The sequence below is a fragment of the Spea bombifrons genome, chromosome 2 (assembly GCF_027358695.1).
Source record: "Spea bombifrons isolate aSpeBom1 chromosome 2, aSpeBom1.2.pri, whole genome shotgun sequence".
Taxonomy (NCBI): Eukaryota; Metazoa; Chordata; class Amphibia; order Anura; family Pelobatidae; genus Spea; species Spea bombifrons.
The window spans coordinates 113,248,823-113,270,459 of NC_071088.1; the positions used below are offsets into that span (position 1 = coordinate 113,248,823).

Below are 21,637 nucleotides of genomic sequence, written 5' to 3' on the forward strand. Positions count from 1 at the left end.
TCTGTGCATGGGCTCTGGTGTTGTCGTTGGACTAAGCTGCCCTCGACATATGATGGCTGAAGTGTCCCTTTAAACTGGGATTGTATATGTTTCTTGATTAAGCAGGGGGTTCGTGGGAAACCTGGGGCACAAAGAAGTAGAAGCAACATAGAGTTGCTGTTCCCTTCACTTTTTGGCTGGTGGTTGTGGTAGACGGGCTGGGGACATCGAGATTGCCTCAGCAGATGTTTGTATTTATTGCAGTCGTATCTAAAAGACTTCTGGCTGAAGTGCATAGCATTTCAGTATGGAATATAAACCATTTACATGGTATTGAAAATTACAGCCGAAGTGAATATTCTCACTCATACAAGCCATAAATTACACAGTTCCAGCAAAAATATCTCCGTGTAGCTTCCGTGTAGGTGAACCTTTGTCTTTGGTTTTAAAATTAACATTTTATAGTTTCTGCACTGACCCTACCCTGTGAACCTTTGAAGTCTGGAACTAGTAAAACTCTTTGAACTCCTGAAAGTTTCACTTTACTAGTCCATGATGTTCCTGGAATCAGAGTAGGATAAATTCCACATAATAATGGAATCATGCAGTATTCTATAGCACCCGTAGTAAAGGGGTTTATCTTTATTTTGCTGCCTACGTTTGGTCCAAGAAGTAGACTTTTTTTTGCTTTGATAGGACGTTTTATTCTGTGTTCTGTTTTGTTCTGCAAGAATGTAGACGTGTTCCGATTGCGTCTGGTAGTAGATCAACTCTGTAGCCGTGTCGTATTAAGTGCTAGACAAGTGCTTGGTATACTAGAGGCATTAGTATCAGGAAGCGAGGTGGTAAACCCCTTTACTCAGGTCTGGTGAGACCTCACTTAGAGTATAGTGCGCAGTAATGGAGACCCCATCTCCAGAAGGATATTGACTAGGAAGTTTTTAGTTTACTGAGAGTGTGTTAGATAAGTGGTAATGGTCTCCTAGCATAAATGTAAGAAGCCAATACAGTTAGGGTATTTAACTATGCATGGAGTAGGCATAACACTATCTGGAATCTATAATGAGACCAAGGACTTAAGATTTGAGCCTTACATCAGGAAAAATGGTTAAACTTGAGGGGCCAAATGGGTCTCTTCTGCCAACAAGTTCTATGTTTCTATGTAGTGGCTTTTGGTGGGCAAACTTATCTGTCGATAAAAACATGAGCTTTCTAGAGACATATAGGCCAGTTCCTTACATGTTAAATCAGTGCGTTGTGTCCGGTTCTCCAGACTTGGCAATGCACGTTCTCTGTCTCCCCACCAGATTGCTGTCATTGCCGCAGCGCTCCGTATGATTTCACTGCAGTGGCATGCAGTCCTGACACGTTTTAATGTCCACAACAGATCCTTTGTCTAATGGAACTGCAGTAAACTTTTTATTGTCTTTGCGACTGTTAATTTAAGCCCTTTAATTGTTGGCCCTGTACAAAAAAGTTTGATGCACATTAAATTTAATCTGTCATTACAATATGTAATATAGTATGTAGCGTTTAAACACCGGCAAATTAAAGTGCGTAGTAACTTTTTTTTCCTGTTCTTGCGTAAAGTGAAGAGTGTTTAGTGTACTGTTATCCGCTCTGAGCATTTGCGGTATACTCTATAAAAAGTCACCAGTCACGTTGGCCAGGGACATGCAACTGTTCGGCCCCTTGAGTGATAGGTGGTGTTGGTGCTTTTGTAGGGGGCAGATAGCGATTTGCGTAATGGGATGGCTACGTTAATGTGAAATGTGAATACTCTGCATATAGGACTCAAGTAACAGGGTTTAAAGAAGGTGTTCCTAGTAAGAAAATGGATATGTATATAGATTTTACAAGTGGAATTATCGGCTCAGTGTATGAGATGTAACACGTTGCATTTGCTGTCTTTATTTGTCCACTTGTCGTAGCAGATGGCATAGAGACAATAGTTTTTGGGATGGCTTTTCGCAACATATCGGTGGGTTTTCACACCTTTCAATGAGCGACATCCGGCGTTTTTTTTTTTTATATGTATTCTTTAAATATAAGAGTTAAGTAAAATTATGAGCCAGCAATAACCATAACTGAGAACTCTTGGAGTTTGGCCCAGAGTCTCAATGAGTCTCAATGTTTTTGCCCCAACCTCTGGATCTTAGAGTGAAGAGGCAAAATCTTAATTAATATTTTTATGGCTGATATCCCTGCTTGAATGTTGGTCACTCAATTAAGTATATCCTTAAATAATGACAAGTCAAGGTTTCCATGCCCATCAGCATTAGAGCCATTTGGTTAACACGTTTGAGTCGTTACACAGTTTCAGGATAGGCCATTTAGAAGGTTGCCAGGTATGGCAATTACTTATGGCTATGGTATGCTATCACATATAGAGAGAGGAAATGTGACAGGGATGATAAGGCTGTCTGCCTAATCAGCTTCTTTTTTCCTGCCATGCTTGACTGCTAAGTGGTTGTAGAGAAGATATGTTTAAAGTTAATCTGCAGGTTTCTGCTAGTGAGCAAAAATCTTTCTAGCATTGTTTGAGTGCTGTTTTGTGTAAGGATGACTGGAGAAGCTTGTTTTTCATATGCTGAGAGCAGGGACATCTTCATTTCTAAAGGGAGGCCGCAGGGACTCCTCTGCTGTGAGGCCCTAGACCTATATTAGATGCATTTGTGATCACATAAAACCTTGTTGCGTTATAGGTCGGCTTGGGAAGATTAATACCCTAGTACGGTGTACTTATGTGTCTTTATACCAATCCCGGTACACTTTTCTAGTACATGCATATACCATATTGTACTTGTATTATTGCCCTGTCAAACACAGGAAAAAGCTGCCACTTATTTTTTTCCCCTTTTTTATCTTTATCAACAACGCTAGTACACTATGAATCCGTTCCAGAGGTATGTGAATGAGCTAAGACCACATTGTTTTTCAGAGCTTGTTTTTTCTTATGGGACTTCCACTTTAATGCTGACTGAAGGTCGGTCACATGAAATGGCTGCTGGACTGGACATACATAGCTTCTCAGTCTGGTGGTTAGGTGCGAAGATATGCAATGTTGCTCTTAAGTCTTTTCAAAAAGCTGCAATCTTGAAAAATGTTTCTGCCAATATGTGGTTCTTAACACACTTAGCCCTTTCATATTACCGCTACGACTCTATAGCATCTCTCGTGCAGGATAGGGGCGATGGAAAATTGTAGTGGAATCTGTCCAGTCTGTAGAATTTTCATATCCTGGCCCTGAGTGTTTTTTTTTTTTTTTTTGTATTTTTTTTAAAATATGCAAGTAACAGGAAAACTAAATTTCATCAATATGTCTATTAATGATATTCATCAAAAGAGTGTAAGCTGTCCACATTTCTACAATAATAAAGAATTGAAACTATAACAAAGACACCTGATTGCGTACTTTTATTTATATATACTTTAATTTATTACGTTTTTAAAAGATACTTTAAATAAGCAATAGTTGTGATTAGGCCTGTGCGTTCGGACAAATTTTAAATTTCAAGGAAATTTGCCGTTTTCACCAATTTGTACAAATGTCTGAAAATGAAGCGGTACCCAAACGAGAACGAGGCAGCAATCTCAGAAATTTTTTTTCACTCGCACACTCTCATACTCTCAGACCATGTATCTCTACCTTCTCCTCTGGCTGCTTCTGTGTCCCTGTCTCCTTTCCTCTTTCTCTGTTTCTTCTTCTGTCTTTCTTCATTCACATCTTCCTGTGTCTCGTTTCTTCGTCCTCTTCTCCGTGAACCAGGCCTTCTGGAGCACTTCCACAAAAGGGGTGAGCCTATGGGCACACCCTATCCCCTGATTTGGAGGAACTGGAGGAGGTAGTCCTTGTGGTTTCGCCCTTTCACAAAAGTATTCTGAGATGCTAGAATAATGAAGACAGATTTGAGGAGAAAGAGAGGGGCAGGAAGTGCCCTGGGAGGCCTGGCTCACAGAGGCAAGAAGAAGTGGGGCAAGGAGACAGGGACCGAGAAGGGGTCAGCAGTGAAGATAGGGGAGACATTAAGACATGTGAATGAGGATGGGTGACAACAAATCTTGTTTCCATGTGTAAAAAAAAATTCTGAATTTTGTCCAAACTGAAAAGACAGGAAAATTGTCCTACATCCAAATGTGCCATTAGCTCTACTAGGTAACCACTAGACATGTGCAGATGGACCAAAAATGATTCAGACATATTTTTCATTTAGTTCATACACTTTCGGTCCATTGGCACTAGTATAGTGGTGACCTGGCAAATCTAATGGCACATTTGGACGTAGCATGCTTAATATTATTTTTTCTTAAAGAAAAACATCTGAACGTGTACACGTGTAGAGATAATAGAACTTGCACGTTTCTTGAATTTAAATGCATAGAAAAAAATCTTCCATCCATACAGATTAGAAACACAGTTCTTAAAAAAGCACTGTATCTATATCTCTGTGATCTGCCAGAGATTTCTCTAATTAAAGAAAGATGGGAGGGTTTATGAAAACCACAGAAACACACACTTCCCATTAATTTCTGATGTCTCATGGGTCGACAGGCCACGATCAGAGTCTTCCTGGAGTCCATTAATAGTGATACAAATTCACTGCTTCAGAGAAACAAGTAATACTCAAAATAGTTCATCATGTGAGCTGATTTGGAGTAGAATGTTGTTTGAGCCATTGAGGGATTATGCATCAGATTGTCTACACTTTTTACAGTTAAGTTAGTTGATCCCATGGACTTAAAGTGGCCACGGCAGACATGAGCTGCAGATCTGAACATTAGAATGAATGTATGCCATGTTCATATAATTGCTGTTCGTGTCTGTAGAAAGACCGGTTTGTCCCCTGCTTACCCATGGCCACGCTGGTTTACCAGACTGCATGTTAGCTGTCCTTGATACCAAGTCAATGTAACCCTTTTTAGTACACTGTTTTTATAGAAGAAGAAAAAAAAATGGTTTTGGCTAATTGTAATCTTCAGTAACCTTCCCCTCTTGATAACTAATAGTTATTTGTAAGTAACAATATACACTGCAGAGCTGTGAATGGGGCAGATCCAATTATTCTTCAAACTGCCCCATTTGTCCCCAACAGAATGTGTGTGTGTGTGTGTGTATATGTGTGTATATATATATATATATTATATTATATGAATCTTGCTCCTGGTTGACTTTTTTTTGCCTTTGTTAGAATGTTGTTGCACTTATCTTTAGTAGCCCTTGGCCTGGTCTTGGATCCTGGTGTCTTGATCTTGCCCTGAAACTGACGTATTATGCAGGCACCAGAATTACTGAAACTGTCAAACTCAAGAATTTAGTGAACACAACTTCATGTGTCATTTCTTTTCTGTTTTCTATAAAATGAAACCTGAGAATGGAGTGGCTTATATACATAGTGCTTTAACTTGTCCTAAAACATAATTCATTCCACTTTCCAATTTGTGTCCTAGAATATTCCGTTCTTCTAAAATTCCCCTGCAAAGATGCATAACACATTTAGAAGCAGCTTGCCAAACATCCTATTTGAGATGTTGTTTATTTTATATGGGGTTTTATTATAAAAGCCCTAAGGCTTCATATGTTCCCATGGCAGTCTCTGCAGACTTCCATAGATGCTTCAAAGTAGACTCCTTTATCCAGACCTTCTCTGATGCCACAGTTTTGAAGTCTGCTGGTTGAGGATGTTCACCTAAGAGTCTTTATTTTATTTTGGCCATTTATTATTATTATTTTTTTTTTATTTAAAAGACGTTATTCTCACACTTTCAAAAGTTACTGCTTGAGCATCAGACGCTATGCATAATTCATTGAATATCAAAATAGATGCTACAATTTTAATATTCCATCTGTTCCTGTTTTTTTTTTTTATTTGTTTTTCTTTTCCTTCATAGCACCTATAGATCCAAAATCTGCTCTCAACACAGAACTTCATAGGGAAGATTGTTGTGTACCATAATAATCTGCATTTATACATTTATTTATAGGTGTTGCCTTGTGCTGCAGAATACGGGCCTGCCTTTTACCCCTTACATATATTATAATATAATATTTGTTCTCTCGTTTCCCATAACGAAGGATTTTCTTGTAATTGTCGTAAGTGTTGTAACCCCCCCCCCAACTCTACATGTTTCAGCAAATAACAGAAGGCCGTGGCTTTTTATATTGGATACCTTTACTGGTATACCCAGTGTACGACAAGGATGTTCTTTATATACATATCCTTATTGTATGTGTGTGTGTGTGTGTGTGTGTGTGTGTGTATATATATGTGTGTGTGTGTATATAATATATACAGTCACAAAAAATCTAAACTCACACATCTTTTTAAAAACTTTCTAAAAATTGAGTGTCTGACCTGGCCGGTTTAAAACTGGGAGGTATGTAATACTGATTGCCTTGGGCTTCTAAAGGCCACTAAGCCATAGACTGATTAACCATTAAGCAGCCGTGCCCTGTCTTTTGGTAAATACACTTAGTTACTCAGTTTTTAGGAGCCATATCCCACACACCGGATTCCCTCTGCTCTGCAATGTTCTCCCGGCCAGGGGATGATGCCTACTAGTGAGAGAGGGACTGAAATGTGTTGCTGTGTAATTGCAGCCGGCCGCACTGTTCGGACACTTTTTTTTTTAGGGTTCCGTTTTACAGCAGTGCTGTGCTGAAAGGATCTGTTTAGTAGGCCGATATCTACTCCAGCACTGCCTTATTATATTAGGAATAATAAGAAAGCATTTAAATCTAAGCAGGGGGTGAAGGAGCAGCAGTGGTTTTGCCAAGTTCTTTGTTCCCTTTGGCACTGCTATCCGTTCTTTTTATTTTTGTTATTCTGATTCTCCTGGACAAGATGAGTCTTTTGGTCTATTGCACTTTGTTGAGCGAACGCCTTTCTTCTTGTCCATCACAAATGCGTTTGCAGTTTGAAGCGTGTGACCGAAATGTTAAACAAAGCCCTATCATTTCAGTCACGTCCGCCCTAGCTCCAGCCAGGAAGCACCAAGGGAATGAGGCTTTTTCAAAGCTTTAGCAGACCAGAATCGAGAGGACTTAAGATTTGTCAAATTACATTCTTGGTTAAATTAAGACAGATTTTTTTTTAAAAAAAATAATAGATTCCATAAAAGGGTCATCTGTGTGTATGCTGTACTCTTACATGGTATAGGCTGGTATGCACAACTGCGTACTGCACGAGTACTTTAAAAACGTCGCTGAAATTACAGTAGGGTTTACAAAAAAGTTATTTTTGTGCGTTAATAAGACATCTGAGACTGCTCAGGGTTGGGAAAGTACAGACCATAAAAGTAGAGGTGGATGTGTAGTCCTTTAACCCTTTATGCTTCAAAGGAAAGCAGAGGGATTTGAATACTTCCCAAAAGAACATTTTCCGGGCTTCCTCCTGTCCAAATCAAGCAAGCCGGACTGACTGCACGGTATAAACTGTGATGTAGAATTTAGGGGATGTTAAGCTGGCAACACTTTATTGCAAGACTAAAATCATACAGTATTTACAGTCAGAGCCCGCGGTTATAGGAAAATGTTGGGTTATACGCCATGTCCCAAATTAGCAACTTTACTACAAAGCCACCTAACTGATGTAGTAACTGCATAAAAATCAGTCTTTTAAGCAGTTTCTTCCTGTGTACATGTATGTATGTGTAGTCCTTGTGTATGTAATATCTCCAATATGGATGTGTATAGTTGCTTGCAATACTGTATTTAGAAGACTTTTATGTACAGAACCTATTTATGTTTTTTCTTAAATTACAATGGACATGTTCATCAACTGTAGAACAGCAAAGCGCAAGATCAAGTCAACATTGCTTCGTTAAGTAAATAGTGTCATTAAAGGAGAGCTGTGTGGCCAGAGAGGGATGGGCTCCCGTCTGAGTGTTATGAATGATTTGGTCTAGAATTTGTTTGTGGTTGGACGGTTGCCTCACATAGTGCAGTGATTATCAGTGGGTTACCCAGGGAATCGCTCCATTATTTGTATAGAACCTGCAGTTCTTAAGTCTACAGAAGGAACATAGCACAGCCCTTTAGCCGTGTATGCTTTATTTATATAGCACACCCCATTTTACAGCACTATTACAATATGGCATAGTGAAGATTAACAATGGACTGTATAAAAATTAGCAATAACATAACGCACATAAGACGTACTAGTACCGAGAGAGAAGAGGTCCCCTCTCTTCTGGGCTTAGTTTGTTGGGAGGCTGGGAGGGACTTCGGTGGTGATGATTTGATTGAAGCGCCGGTGATGTGGAGATCTTGGGAGGCACGATACATTCTTTCTGAATACAGATTGTGGCTTTTTTTAAAAAAATGCCAAAAGAGAACACCACAGAACAAGTACATCATGGGCAGAAACCTGGAGATGTACTGTAAATGGTAATGGCTAAGAAAAGCCGAAGAGAGTATTTAAGAGAGTATTTAAGGGAGTATTAAGAGACAGAAGCGTACATGTAGGGTGGTCCCTCTGTAGATAAGAAACAAGAGAATAAATGTTATTTTGAAGAGTATGTAAAGCTAGTAGAGGCACTGACACAGCAGGGCAGCTGATGAAGAACAAAGGGCTAGGGGATTTAAATATACCGGGTATGTAAGACAGATTGGTATAGTTCTTTTGTTGAGGAATGCCAGTTCAATTTCACAGTATGTGTTTGTGTGTGTGTATAATATATATGTATGTGTTTGTATGTATATATATATATATATTAGGTTTCTCAGCTTTAATTTGAGCGTATACACATCCAAATTAGAGGAAGGGTTTAGAAATTATGGCTCTTTCATTTTAATTTGTAGCCCCCTCTTTTTCAAGGGACCAGAAGTAATTGGACAATTGACCCAAAAGCTGTTTCATGGACAGATGTGGGGTATTTCTTCATCAGTTAAGCATGTAGTTGTCTGTAGTTGATTCAAAATGTGAAATTCACATTTGGAAGCTGTTGCTGTGAATCCAAAACATGCGGTCAGAGGAGCTCTCAATTTAAGTGAAACAGGCCATCCTTAGGCTGCAAAAAAAGAAAACAATCCATCACAGAGATAGCAGGAACATTAGGAGTGGCCAAATCAACAGTTTGATACATTCTGAGAAAAAGCGCAAAAAGGCCTGGACGTCCACGGAAGACAACAGTAGTGGATGATCAGAGGAAACTTTACATGGTAAAGAAAAACCCCTTCGCAACATCCAGCCAAGTGAAGGACGCTCTTCAGGAGGTAGGCCTATCATTATTAAAGTCTGCCATAAAGAGAAGACTTCTCAAGAGCAAATAAAGAGGGTTCACCACAAGGTGCAAACCATTCGTAAACTTCAAGTACAGAAAGGCCAGATTAGACTTTGCCAAAAAAAAAATCCCAGAATGATGGGAAGAAAAAATAATGGAGAAGGCTTGGAACGGCTCATGATCCGAAGCATACCTCATCATCTTTAAAGCACGGTGGAGGCAGTGTGATGGCATGGACATGCATGGCTTCCTATGGCACTGGGTTAATTCTGTGTATAGGGATATATAGTCTGCTCAGATTCAGCCTAATTCAGAAAAGTTGATTGGATGATGCTTTGCAGATGGACAATGACCCAAAAAATACTGCAAAAGCAACCCAGGAGTATTTTAAGGCAAAGAAGTAGAAAAACTGCAATGACAGAGTCAATCACCTGATCTCAATCTGATTCAGCATGCATTTCATTTGCTGAAGACAGAAAGACCCACAAACAACTGAAAATAGCTGCAGAAAAGGCCTGGCACAGCACCACAAAGGAGACACAGCTTTTGGTGCATTCCAGACTTCAAACATCATTGCCTGAAAGGGATTCTCGACAAAGTATTAAAAATGAAAGTTTTTTTTAGGATTGTGTTGATTTGTCCAATTACACTTGAGCTCCTAAAATATGGTTGCAATTCCTTTTCACACAATATTTTTGTTCAACCTCTTGAATTAAAGCTGAAAGTTTGCATTTTAGTTGTACCTCGGTTGTTTCATTTCAAGTTGTCGGTGTCCAAATATTTCCGGACCTAACTGTATATATGCTGTACATCCACGGGGCCGTGTATTTGTGTGTTGGAAACATGTCCTCGGGGAGGTCCTTCTGCTGAACGTAGATATAGTCATAATAATCTTGGTCATTTTTTGGAAATATTTTATCAGTTGTCCTTTTTAAGCGACACCCTCTTAAAATGACCTAAAGGGCTTTGAATGATTATTCTTCACATGCTCACGATCGTGGATAGCTATTCTTGGAAATCGTATTCTTTATGACCCTATGACAATGTTGTTTCCATGAAAAACGTTAGTGATGTGTAATGGAGAGATGGCCTTAATTTATTAAAGGTGGATTTTACAGAAAATCAATACGGGTACAATAAATCATTACCGAAGCCAAATGACAAATTTACCGCTTCCCAGATGTAATCTTTGGCCAGTACCAAATGTCAATGCTCAGATGCCATAAATATTTTACTCCAACTTCTAATGGCCTAGCAGTTCATATAAAGAATAAAATAGGAATGGTTTGGGAGATTACAGAAGCACGCATTTTAAAGGTGATGTTCCATCTATTGTGCCAATGTTAATACTTTTGTAACTAGTATTATAAAGACTATTCCTAGTACTTTTAATTGCCCAAACATTTCTGAGAAATAATTCTCTATTCATGTAAAATGCATAATTACCATGCGATTCGCAAAGAGACAGTAATGGGTTGCTGCCGCAAATTAGAAGATTTGTTTTATGTGATTAAATTATAAGAAAAAAGAATGGTAGGTAATGAACTTTAGCAGCTTTAAGTGAAACAACGCCTATGAGCTTGCCACTGAAAAACATACTTCCTTTCCACCGTTAAATTGTTGATTTTTCTATATAATCACTTACAGCTCTAGTGATGTAAGTTATAAATCCATAGATTAAAATATAAAAAAGGGATATAGTTGAGGTGTTTATTTCTTAACATTGATAATCCCTAATGCACATCATGCCGATAGACTAGTTCCTTTTGGGATATTACATTATTTCTATAAATATAATTATGAAAAAAAATAAACCTCCCTAGTGTGAAAGCAAAACTCTCCTACACAAAAAATGAAATTTTAATTACTACATGTGATTAGAAACCTGAGCACCTATCTGGGCAGCGAAAGGGGTGTGTGTGTGTGTATGTATGTGTGTGTGTGTAAATATGTGTGTATATATATATATATACATGTGTGTGTGTGTGTATATATATATATATATATATAGACATATTTTGAGAAATAAAAAATATTGGGGGGGGATTTGTACAGTGGGTTTTCTTTTTTGGGGGGGGATAAAGAAAGATAGTAGAAAAACACAAAAGGATGGGAATGTCATTATAGTAGCAGATGGCTGTTGGGAAAGCTATTTGAAGTTTGGAAAAGATTATGTGTACAGATATGGATCAAAGTCTGCTGAACAGATACAGGAATGTATCAGAGGCGCCTCATTACTGTTCACAGCAAGATGTTGGGTTTCTTCACACTCTTTGATCTGTTTCTTTATTTGCAGTTAAATTTAGATGATGATGTGCTATTTTTTGTATTTCAGCTCCCAAGACCTGTAGCCCCAAACACTTTGCCTGCAAGGACCAGGTAACATGTATATCGAAAGGTTGGAGGTGCGATGGAGAGAAGGACTGTCCCGATGGCAGCGATGAAGCCCCTGATATATGTAAGTAAGAATTAACCTAGAAATGCATATTCTGTAACTAACGTATCTTAAGCAGATACCCATTGTACAGTGCTACGGAATATGATGGCACTACATTACAATAAATAATAATACTAGTTTGGGTTGGGAAAGAGCTTGGCAAAAACAAGAAACGAGGAACACTTATTTCTGGGACTAGATCATTGCTATTAAGACTTACTGACGCTTTAACTTTAATCTACCCACAGTACGTAGCCCCAAACGTGACTGTCCTTTAGGAATGGGACAGTTGTGAGGTATATTTCCCAAGGACATTGCTGTATTGGTAACACAAATTAAATGTTTTAGAGATCAAATGGGGGGGGGGGAGGTTGAAAAACGTTGATACATCTTTTGTTTTGGTTTCCGATATTGTATCTAGGGGATCCCTAGATTGTGAATAAGTGTATGTGTGGAGTGGTATATTTACCCTGTTACCCAACCCAGGGCAGCACGCCCAAGTCCTCTTCTCCCTGTTTGATCAGGCAGCTCACAAGGACATGAAGTTATATACGGTGCGCTGTCTCTTAAATGGAGGCTGTGCTGAGCTGGTTTGGGGGATAAAAGATATCCGTTGTTACTGGGACACTGGGTGGCTGGATCGCCCAAGAAGCCAGGCCGGGATACGTCACTGTGTGTGTGTGTCTCGCAGTCTGTAACATATTCTGCTCCCTCCCTACCGACGAGAAACTCATCATTAAGAGTCCTGGAAAAGTGGTGGCTGTCCCTGGCCAAAGCTCATGTCCCGAGAAAATATGTCACAGTGTCTCATTCATTTTATTCTGATGTTTGGCGCTAGCGCTGGGGCCCCTCCAGCCTTGAGTTAGAGGAGAACACAAAGCGCCAGTGTGCTACGTGTCGAGAGGCAGGCAGGCCAGGAACTGCTGGCTGTGTCAATAATAAATACATAATAAAGAAGCAGCAAACAAATACACATCAGTCTCTTGTACAGTGATTGGAAACGCGCTGGAAACTTCCATGACTGACAAGTTGCCATCATATAATCAAAGTTAATGTAAAATCTGATGTTCTGTGTAATTAGATCACCCAGTTCCCCTATACAAGTGTGTTTGACAACATACAGCTCTGTCACTTTACATACAGCCCAGGTCGTCTTACTGTCTATCAAACGTAGAATTTAATGGCAAACCGGAGCCATGCAGCCCATCTGGTCTGCCCATCGTGTCCTATTCTTAAAGACTCAAACCTCACTCAGTCCTTGGTCTTCTCTTAGATCCATGACGGCTTTGTGCCTATCCCATGCACATTTAAATTCCCTTACTGTATTCATTTCTACCACTTCTGCTGAGAAGCTGTTCCACTTATCCACCAGCTTCCCAGTAAAGTAGAACTTCCTTAAATTACATCAAGCTCTGGGAGCTGCCCAGTATGACCCCCTCCCTTTTGTTTTTATACTGATTTCTGAAATGTGCTGCGCATGGTAGAATATTCATTTTCTTGCAATGTTTGTTAGGAGGATGGGAGTAGACCAGCTAGCGGCTTTCTTTGTTAGCCTTTTCTAGCTTTTTTTTTTTCTCTCTCATTGTGCAATTTGGTTTTTGAGCTTTGAGCTGTAAAAAAGCATCAGGACCTTGGGTACGCAGGCAAATTGTTCCCGTTCAAATCTAAAATAAAAAAACAAAACAAAACAAAAGGCCCACAAGAAAAAGATATTCATTTTTAAGGCCGTACCACAAACGTTGGTCGTAACTCTGTGGTGCAGACATGTTTGTTTCTGAGTTGCTGAATTTGTGTTTCAAACCAGCTTGTCTAAACTTGAAAATAAATAAAAGGCTTTTAGATTATAATTTTTTTATTATTATTATTACGCACGTACATTAGTTAAGTAAACACATTATATTTTGTTGCTGATAATAGCAAATGGAATTTTTTTTCTTCTTCTACCGGTGGCCAGATCCCTGGTAGCTGCTGACGCACATGCATATATGCACACGTATACACATGTGAGAACACATGTAAAACACTCTCCCTTGCTGAGGCGCACACGTATACATTGTATGAATTACTTACACAGAATATGCTCTATGTATGAAGCTGAAATGACTGCCTTTGGTGGGCTTCCACTGACACGTTTCACCTAGTTTGTGCCTCATGGGTTGTGATGAGGACTCTTCTCTTCCAGGATATTGATGTCTCTTTTTATTCTTAGTATATTTTAAAATACATTGATGTTTGTGTACTAATAATCTTAGCGCATCTCCATCAGTCGGTCTGTCTGTCTTGGTCTTTCTTTGTACTGTCTTCTCCCATATCTACCTAGGATCCACTCCTTAGACCGAGATCTTTCCTGCTTCCAATCATGATATTCTCGTCTCCCCCAGAATGCGTTGTTTGTATATCTCACACCTGTGCTTCATTATAGGGCATGTATGTATGTATGTATGTATGTATATATATATATTAGCCCGTCCAAATAAAATATTTGTATTCATTTTTAACAAATGAGGTAAGTGGACCTACTCGGTTATACGATGTCCTCATAAGCCATAAAGTCACCTAAAAACAAAGGAGAGACCTCCCCATTGTACCCCTCCCCTTCTAGTGAAGGTGAAAAAATGCCCCATCTCCCTATGGGCAACTCACAAACACATTTCAAATAACCTTTTCCAAAACCCGTAAGAAATCATTTTCTGGCTGATTGATTACGCTGCCCTTTAACTGTGGGGTGGGGTGGGGTGGGGGGGACCAGCAAGATACTGGGAATAATTGTGCTTCAGAGGAAACCATGTCACAGCATGATAAATGATATTTGTGTTGCAACAGTCTGCTATCTAATAAAATGCTTTGTGCATGTTCGGTCTCCCCATCTCTGTTTGCTCTTATTTCTTAGAAAGTTCAGTTACGAGGAACTCCACACTGCGGCGCATGTTGGAAGTTTGTGCACGTTGTTAGAACTGAGCATTTGCAAGGTTCTGCTGAATATTTTCTGATTTTAAAAAAAAAGAAACAGGAGGAGAGCTAATTACTTAGTAGTGTTAATTAATCATAATAGTGATAAAATGTAATTTTGGGACTTCTGTAAATATTTTAGTTACATATGGAGGTGGCTTCGCTTTCCAACTGACCAACCTTACACCATGCACCTTGCACCATGAAGGGCCAAACCCAGTGAGTTAATCACCAAGATGGACCGAGTTGATCTTGTATGATATTTAATCAATACGGTGGGATTGCAAGCAGAGTCTCAGCTTACTGAATAGCATACGAAGAATGCTTTCTCTCTCTAGAAAGCCTTGATGGATTTCTATATAGAATATGGATTTTTATTTATGTAGTCCCATGAAAGATGATTACATTCTGTCACGAGGTTCCATGTGTTTCCATCAGCAAGTAAGCAGGATTAACTCTTTCAGTATCAATAGACAAATGTATCAATAGTCTAAATCTTCTTGTGTTTTTCTTGCCTTCGGGTGAGAGAAAAATGCTCTTCTGGTCCTTTTAAGTATAACTGGATACTCTTAAGTTATTCAGGTCGATATTGACCCCAGGTTGACCAATTAATGGGAAGCCATTTGTATTTGAAATGGCCAAAAGAGAACACTTTTTCATTTTGGTGTGAGATAAGGGGCATGACCAATAATGGGTAAAGATTTACCACTGACTATGTGACTCATTGATTTATGTAAGGGAATAAGAGATACAGGAGAATAATAATGTTTTTTATTCCACTGTTTAAACCGGTTTATTTCTATACATTTAATCGTGACTTTTTGGGGTATAGAACATTGTAATAAACTCATACCTGGGAAACATATTTAGCTTCTAGAGAAGAGAGACATTAAGGCACAAAAAAGGGGCAGAGAGATTTGGTTCCCAAAGGGGTACTGCCCCTCCTGAACAGGCACACCAGGGAAGTGTTAGTCAAGGACCAGCATTACTTAACAGAGTTTAAGGAATCTCCAAATTGTATGTGATATGCCTTTTTTTTTTTTTAAATTTTTATTATTGAAGTACATCACAAATATCTGGCAATTCAAAGATTTAAAGAACAGTCATGTGCTTCTGCTCTGGGGGTATACAATCTTTCCTCTTCTCCACTTGATAGGGAAGAAAGGGACACCAAGTTGTGACATTGTCTTTGCGTAAATGTGGACTGAGCAGGACCACCAAAATCTGTGCCACCAGATGTGACCTCTTCTTGGGCCAGCTCCATACGTGGAGTAGCATACGTGCTAGAAATGAACTTCGAAAGGATTGCTGGGGTTATGTACATCATGGCGCATTTGTGCAATGTTTTTATATGTAAATACAGAGCCAAACTCCTCCAGAGTGTGTTTCATTTTAGAATCCTGTGGGGCTCTGCTTTTCACAACAACTTAGCATGGTAACTGTAATAGAAGATCTAAAATGAATGTCATTATGAAAAAATAACACATTTTTAAAGGCCCAGTTGTGTGCCAAGATATTGTTGGAATAAAGCATCTGCAGAGACTTCTCCAATACAAATAAATCGGAACATCATCTTCTTTGGGAATGGAAGAGTGTGCCAAAGTTGAGAACAGAGGGCAGGACCCTGAAACCATGCTGCATATGAAGTAAGAGAATGGTCCAGCTATTTTCCGTGGAATATTTTGTGATGCCACAATAGAGCAGACCACGGTTTGAAGATGTGTAAGGGAAAAGGGAACAATTGAGCAAGTACAAAGACTTTATGGTAGAACAATCAAATAATTCCAATCAAATCAGTGGCACAAATGAGTTATTTTTATTCTCTTTTATTTATTAATCGCCAACAAATAACGCAGAGCTGTACAATTTAAATGGGGAAATTAACACACACATAACAAATTAACACACACATAACAAAGGTACAATAATAAATCACAATTGCTGCGGATGCGCTATATAAATGAATAACAGTAAAAACTGGTGTGCTCCATCAAAACAAAAAAGAGGCACTAGTAACGTTACGCCTTCTTGATCAAGTTACAAAGTTTGAAGAAGTCACTTTTTAAAACGTTTTTTTTTAGGTTAATTATGAATCCCGGCAAACACAGATCACAACTATCCAGTCGCTTGTGATACCTACTGACAGAAATCATTTTTACCTCGCCTCTGTATTCACTGGTTACTACCGATGTGGGACATGTTCACACGAGTCTCTTCCTCCTTACACGCGTGTGATGTTACTGGAACCATTTCGGTAAAATGAATCCATGAACTCTGAGGCAGTTTTGAGCCTCTACGTGGTTTTTGTATGTTCTAGAATCCAGTTTGTACCTAATTTGGGTCACAGAAAGGTTTCGGAAGAACCAAAGTAGAACAAGATACGATAATATTATCAGATGATGATCTTTGCTAGAATTACGTATAACACCCAGAGCATCATCCCTATTTGTTTTGATTGCCGAAATTTTCATTTTTACAGAAGTAATTTTATTTTACTATGTAGTTTTTTTTTGTTTGTTTTTTTGACCCGTGGAACACATTATTTTTGACTAACAAATAGAAATGTAATTTACTAATTTTTAATGCCACCTAGACAAAGCAAAAATATAAAATTGAGCTTGACGTTAAGGATTTTGATCACAAATTAAGGCTATTGGTAAATTTGGCCATGCAGAATAGACACATTTGCAGTAATGGCAATAATTTGGGTTCCTTTCCTAAACATGTAGTAATGGCCTAAGCAACCCTGGGAAATGAGCTCATTTAGAAATGGCCTCCCAAGGACTTTAGGTTTGGGGTCATTCTTTATCAGTCTGGTAAAAGTTGCACTTTTCATCTTTTGACTGTGCAAATGATCTCTGAATATAAACAGGGTCACCCACTCCGTGTACGGAAATGTTTGGCAGGACATCTTGTAAGTGTACGAGTTGACTATGCAGAAATCCTCATCTGTCACTGTGTAAACTTTTGAAATTATGGATTTTTTTTAAAAGCCAGTAACAGGATGGGTTTAAACCATAAAAACACATTATCTAAACAAAGAGCAGAAGAGCAAATAATGCCTTTGGGCTTCTTCTTAGAAATGTTGGAAATCATTAATTACACAAAGTCAATAGTGACTTTTTGTGTTTTGTTTTTTTTTTTTACCTCTTTTCTCATTTACTGTAAGCGAGTCTGTTCTAGTGGTTTCTTGACTTTGTCACAGTTTGGAGATGGCTTTGTGTCGTGTGTTTTGCTATAAATGGGATAATGTCACATACAAAAACACTTTCAGTATCATTACCTCCTGTAGCACACTTCATGTATACTGAATGCTCTACTTTAAAAATATTCTGTTAAAATATTTATTTTGAAAAAGAGGCACAAAAAAAAACATAAAGAAAAGACAAACCAGGAAAAACCTCTCGTCTTCTTTCAAGTGGAATTATTAATAAAAAAAAAAAAAGAGACAGAGGGAGATTTTGCATAGTAAAATGTTTGGGGAAAAATATATAGAAAAAATAATGGGGCTGGAGCAGTTTTGTGCTCGGCAAAGAACCATAAATACATGAACAGATAAATGAAAGAAGGAAGATAAACGGTTTGTGTAGGAAGAGCTATTCGTAGCAAGTGAAGATGTTTGAGTAGTGCTGTTCCTTTTTATATATATATATATATATATATGTATATATGTATGTGTGTGTATATGTATGTGTGTGTGTATATATATATATATATATGTATGTGTATATATATATATATGTATGTGTATATATATATGTATGTGTATATATATATATATGTATATATATATATGTATGTGTATATATATATGTATGTGTATATATATATATATGTATGTATATATATATATATATATATGTATGTATATATATATATGTATGTATATATATATATGTATGTATGTATATATATATATGTATGTATATATATATATATATGTATATGTATTAAAGCAAGCATACAATTGTATCGAATAAACTGTAACAGTTACCTTATGGATTTAATTCTCAAAACCTGTCGCTTTGTTTTAATTTTTTTAAAACTTCTATGCTGCTTGTGTATATGTGTTCTCCGCATTCGCCAGATAAGGCCCGATAAAGATGGCGTTCTGTGAGTAGAAGACAGTGGTAGATTACCTTTGATGAAAAATTATATTATACACAGACACACTACACTTCTATATACACCACTTGCTTTGTTAAGAATAATGACCTCAAATTGTTGCAGTGGGGTTGTTGTTGTTGTTGTTGTTGGTGGATTTAACAATTTAACAATACGCAGGTAGGAAAAGGCAAAAGTGGTAATAGAGAATATGAGAACTGGAATGAAGACTGTGGACGATGTATTTGCTCTCTCCCTCCATTTCTACTATGGGCAGCCATGGTGGCCCTTGCAAACAGGGGCCCTAGGCCAAATGCCCCTTTACCCCATTGTTAATCTGTCCCTGGTAACCTGCCATCTATAAGTGAAACTGTTAATAGAAAGGTCCGTTTTGGCAGTTAGAGCATTTGGGATTCATCACCTTTGGGGGGGGGGGATTCTGTAAACATGCTTACCATGCTGACGTTGCTGGTTTTAGCCAAACGGCCATTCGTTTTAAACCTCTGCAGGAACTTATTTATTTAATCGTAAAATAAATTGCCCATTATGAAATCTGTCACTGCCAATAAAAGTCACTTTATGTGCTCTCTGTTTTTCATCCTAATTATGCGGCTTCGTCAAATTCCTCAGTGCTTCTCTGTCTTGGAGATTGTAAAATAAAATCGGATTTTCAAGGACTCTTGTCAAACAGCAGCTGTTCTGATTTATTTTCATTATTACGCACTGAATGTGCACATCTGCAGTAACTACCACGCAGGGTGAATGGGCCGCACTTTTTGGGGCATTTGGGTGCCTTCGATATGTTGAGGACCTTTGCAAAAGAGATATAATGCATATTCCCAACATTTCCTAGGGTAAGGGAGTTTTACTTGCCCTTTGGAATGAGTGGTTGAACTATATAATCAGCCCAGTGAGGTATGCGGGGGCCCCCGCTACAATATAGGGCTCCTATAGAACAGAGAGGAGACATATGCACATTTTTCATAGCCAGCTATTTTAAATAAAGGCTGCATCATTTTATTCTTTTTATTATTATTAGATTATTATTTATACACATGAGGATAGGTAGTAAGATGTAAGAAGTGCTTTCATTTTAAACAATTCCTATAATGGAATTAAGTACCAAAGCATATAACTTCTTTTGGGGGGGGGGCGGGGGGTTGGTTAGTGGGTAGCAAGGCATTTTGCTTGTGGGATAGAGAGGCAGGGGTTAAGTCTGATTGTCAGTTTGTTAATAACGGTACATGTCCATGCCCAGGGAATTTTTTTTTTTGTTACTGGTCTGTCTGTAATTAAGGTTAAAATTAGAGGTGATGTCTTCTCTGTTATGCTGCACAAACTAGCATTTTATTCTTTGATCTGGTTAATCACATTTTAAAAAAAAACACTTGAAGGTTTTTTATTTTCTATGGCAAAACTTTGCATCATAACTAAGTAACTTTAGAAATTGTTTTTTTTTTTTTTTTTTTTTTTTTTAGTGCTGAATTTAGATAAAAAAGGTGATGAATTTATCAGATTAGGGGGAACTGCATCTTAAAACAGAAAATGTCCCCCTTAAATCTTGAATCTAAGGCAAGTACTTATTAAGGTCTGAGTCTTTACATCAGGAAAATAGGCAGATAAGGTGGGCCAAATAGTTCTTATCTGCCGTTTAAATTGTATGTTTTTATGCTTTGCTTTGGACCTCCAATACACTAGAACCTACTAGCTTGTTTCAACATACAACCTTAGCACAGAGTAGAAAGTATAAGGACTCCCCAAGGGTTAGTGATGTTCATTTTAATCTCTATATTATTCTTGACGCTTCACTACCTGGGAAGGGCAACTGTCTCGTTTTATTTTCTTGTACTGTATGTTGTGAGCTGTTTCTGTTAAATTTAGTAATGCTTTCCTTCTTTGTATAACAAAATGATTGTAAAAAGCTACAGAGCTAGTGCTTACACGACTCACAATGTATCCCTCCAGCCCTTTTCCTCGAGGATCTCAGCACTAAATTGAATTTTAAGGTAAATAAAAGCTACTGTTTAGACAAATTATAAAACTTTGCATTATTAAATTGGAAGTCCTTATCTGTCTGCCCTCTGGGCTTACAGTGTTAGAAGCAGGGGCTTAAGAACTGTTTAGCAGACGCCATACTGAGTTCCGTGGTTTGTATTTTTTAGCTTTAGCCGAGTGGCCTGCTTGTCTGCTTTGGAAATGATAAGCTAAAGTTACAGAATGTATTGGGTTGGATTTGTAGCTCTAAGCATGACACGCATAACATGAGGGGTGTTATAAGCTTGTGACCATCAAAGGATTTATTGAGATGTTGTACTCTATTGGGGTTTATTAACTAAAGGTCAAGTTGGAGGTCTTAGCCAAGTTGCCTAAGGCGTTAGTTTTCTCTAATGGAACAACTTGGGCAGTAGATAAAGTCAACTTGCAGCTAAATCCTCTGTTTCAAATCTGCACAGTTTGACTTGATGCGCATTGCTACACTTTATATACCCTTAACAATGTGGCTAATGGCCAGCTGTCAAGTGGTTAAACACAACAAAACTAACTCAAGTCCTAGGTGGGTGGAAAGTTGACCTTGAAGTGGTAAGACTGTAAATCAGATGGACCAGTTTGTTGCGCTTTGATGACAAATGATTCAAATATTCAAACTTGATAGTACCAGTACTTGATTTTTAGCGAGTAAGTTGCTGTTAACATTGGTTTTGTCTTGCTGTCAAGTAACGACTTTATTGGCAATTAGTGTGGCCTCTATTTTCCCAACAGATTGATTGTAGTTTGTTTAACATATGGTGCTTCTCTAATGTATGTGGCCCCAGGGGCATCCTCTCTACCTGTTCTCACATCGTTGTGTTTGTCACTGGACACTCATAACTGTTTTGAGGTAGTAGAGCTACTAAGGGATTTTTCTTTAGTCTTTAGTATGCCGAAACATTCAAATACATATGGTCT

At 38.2% G+C, this 21,637-nt stretch overlaps 1 protein-coding gene across 2 annotated transcripts in view; it reads left to right on the plus strand.

Moving 5' to 3' along the window:
- Window positions 1-21,637, plus strand: part of LRP1 (LDL receptor related protein 1) — a 132,392-nt gene that overhangs the window by 20,943 nt on the left and 89,812 nt on the right. For both annotated transcript variants that reach the window (XM_053455716.1, XM_053455717.1), the window contains exon 2: window positions 11,537-11,659. In XM_053455716.1, coding sequence (XP_053311691.1) covers window positions 11,537-11,659 — 123 coding nt within the window. The remainder of the gene's footprint in view (window positions 1-11,536; window positions 11,660-21,637) is intronic.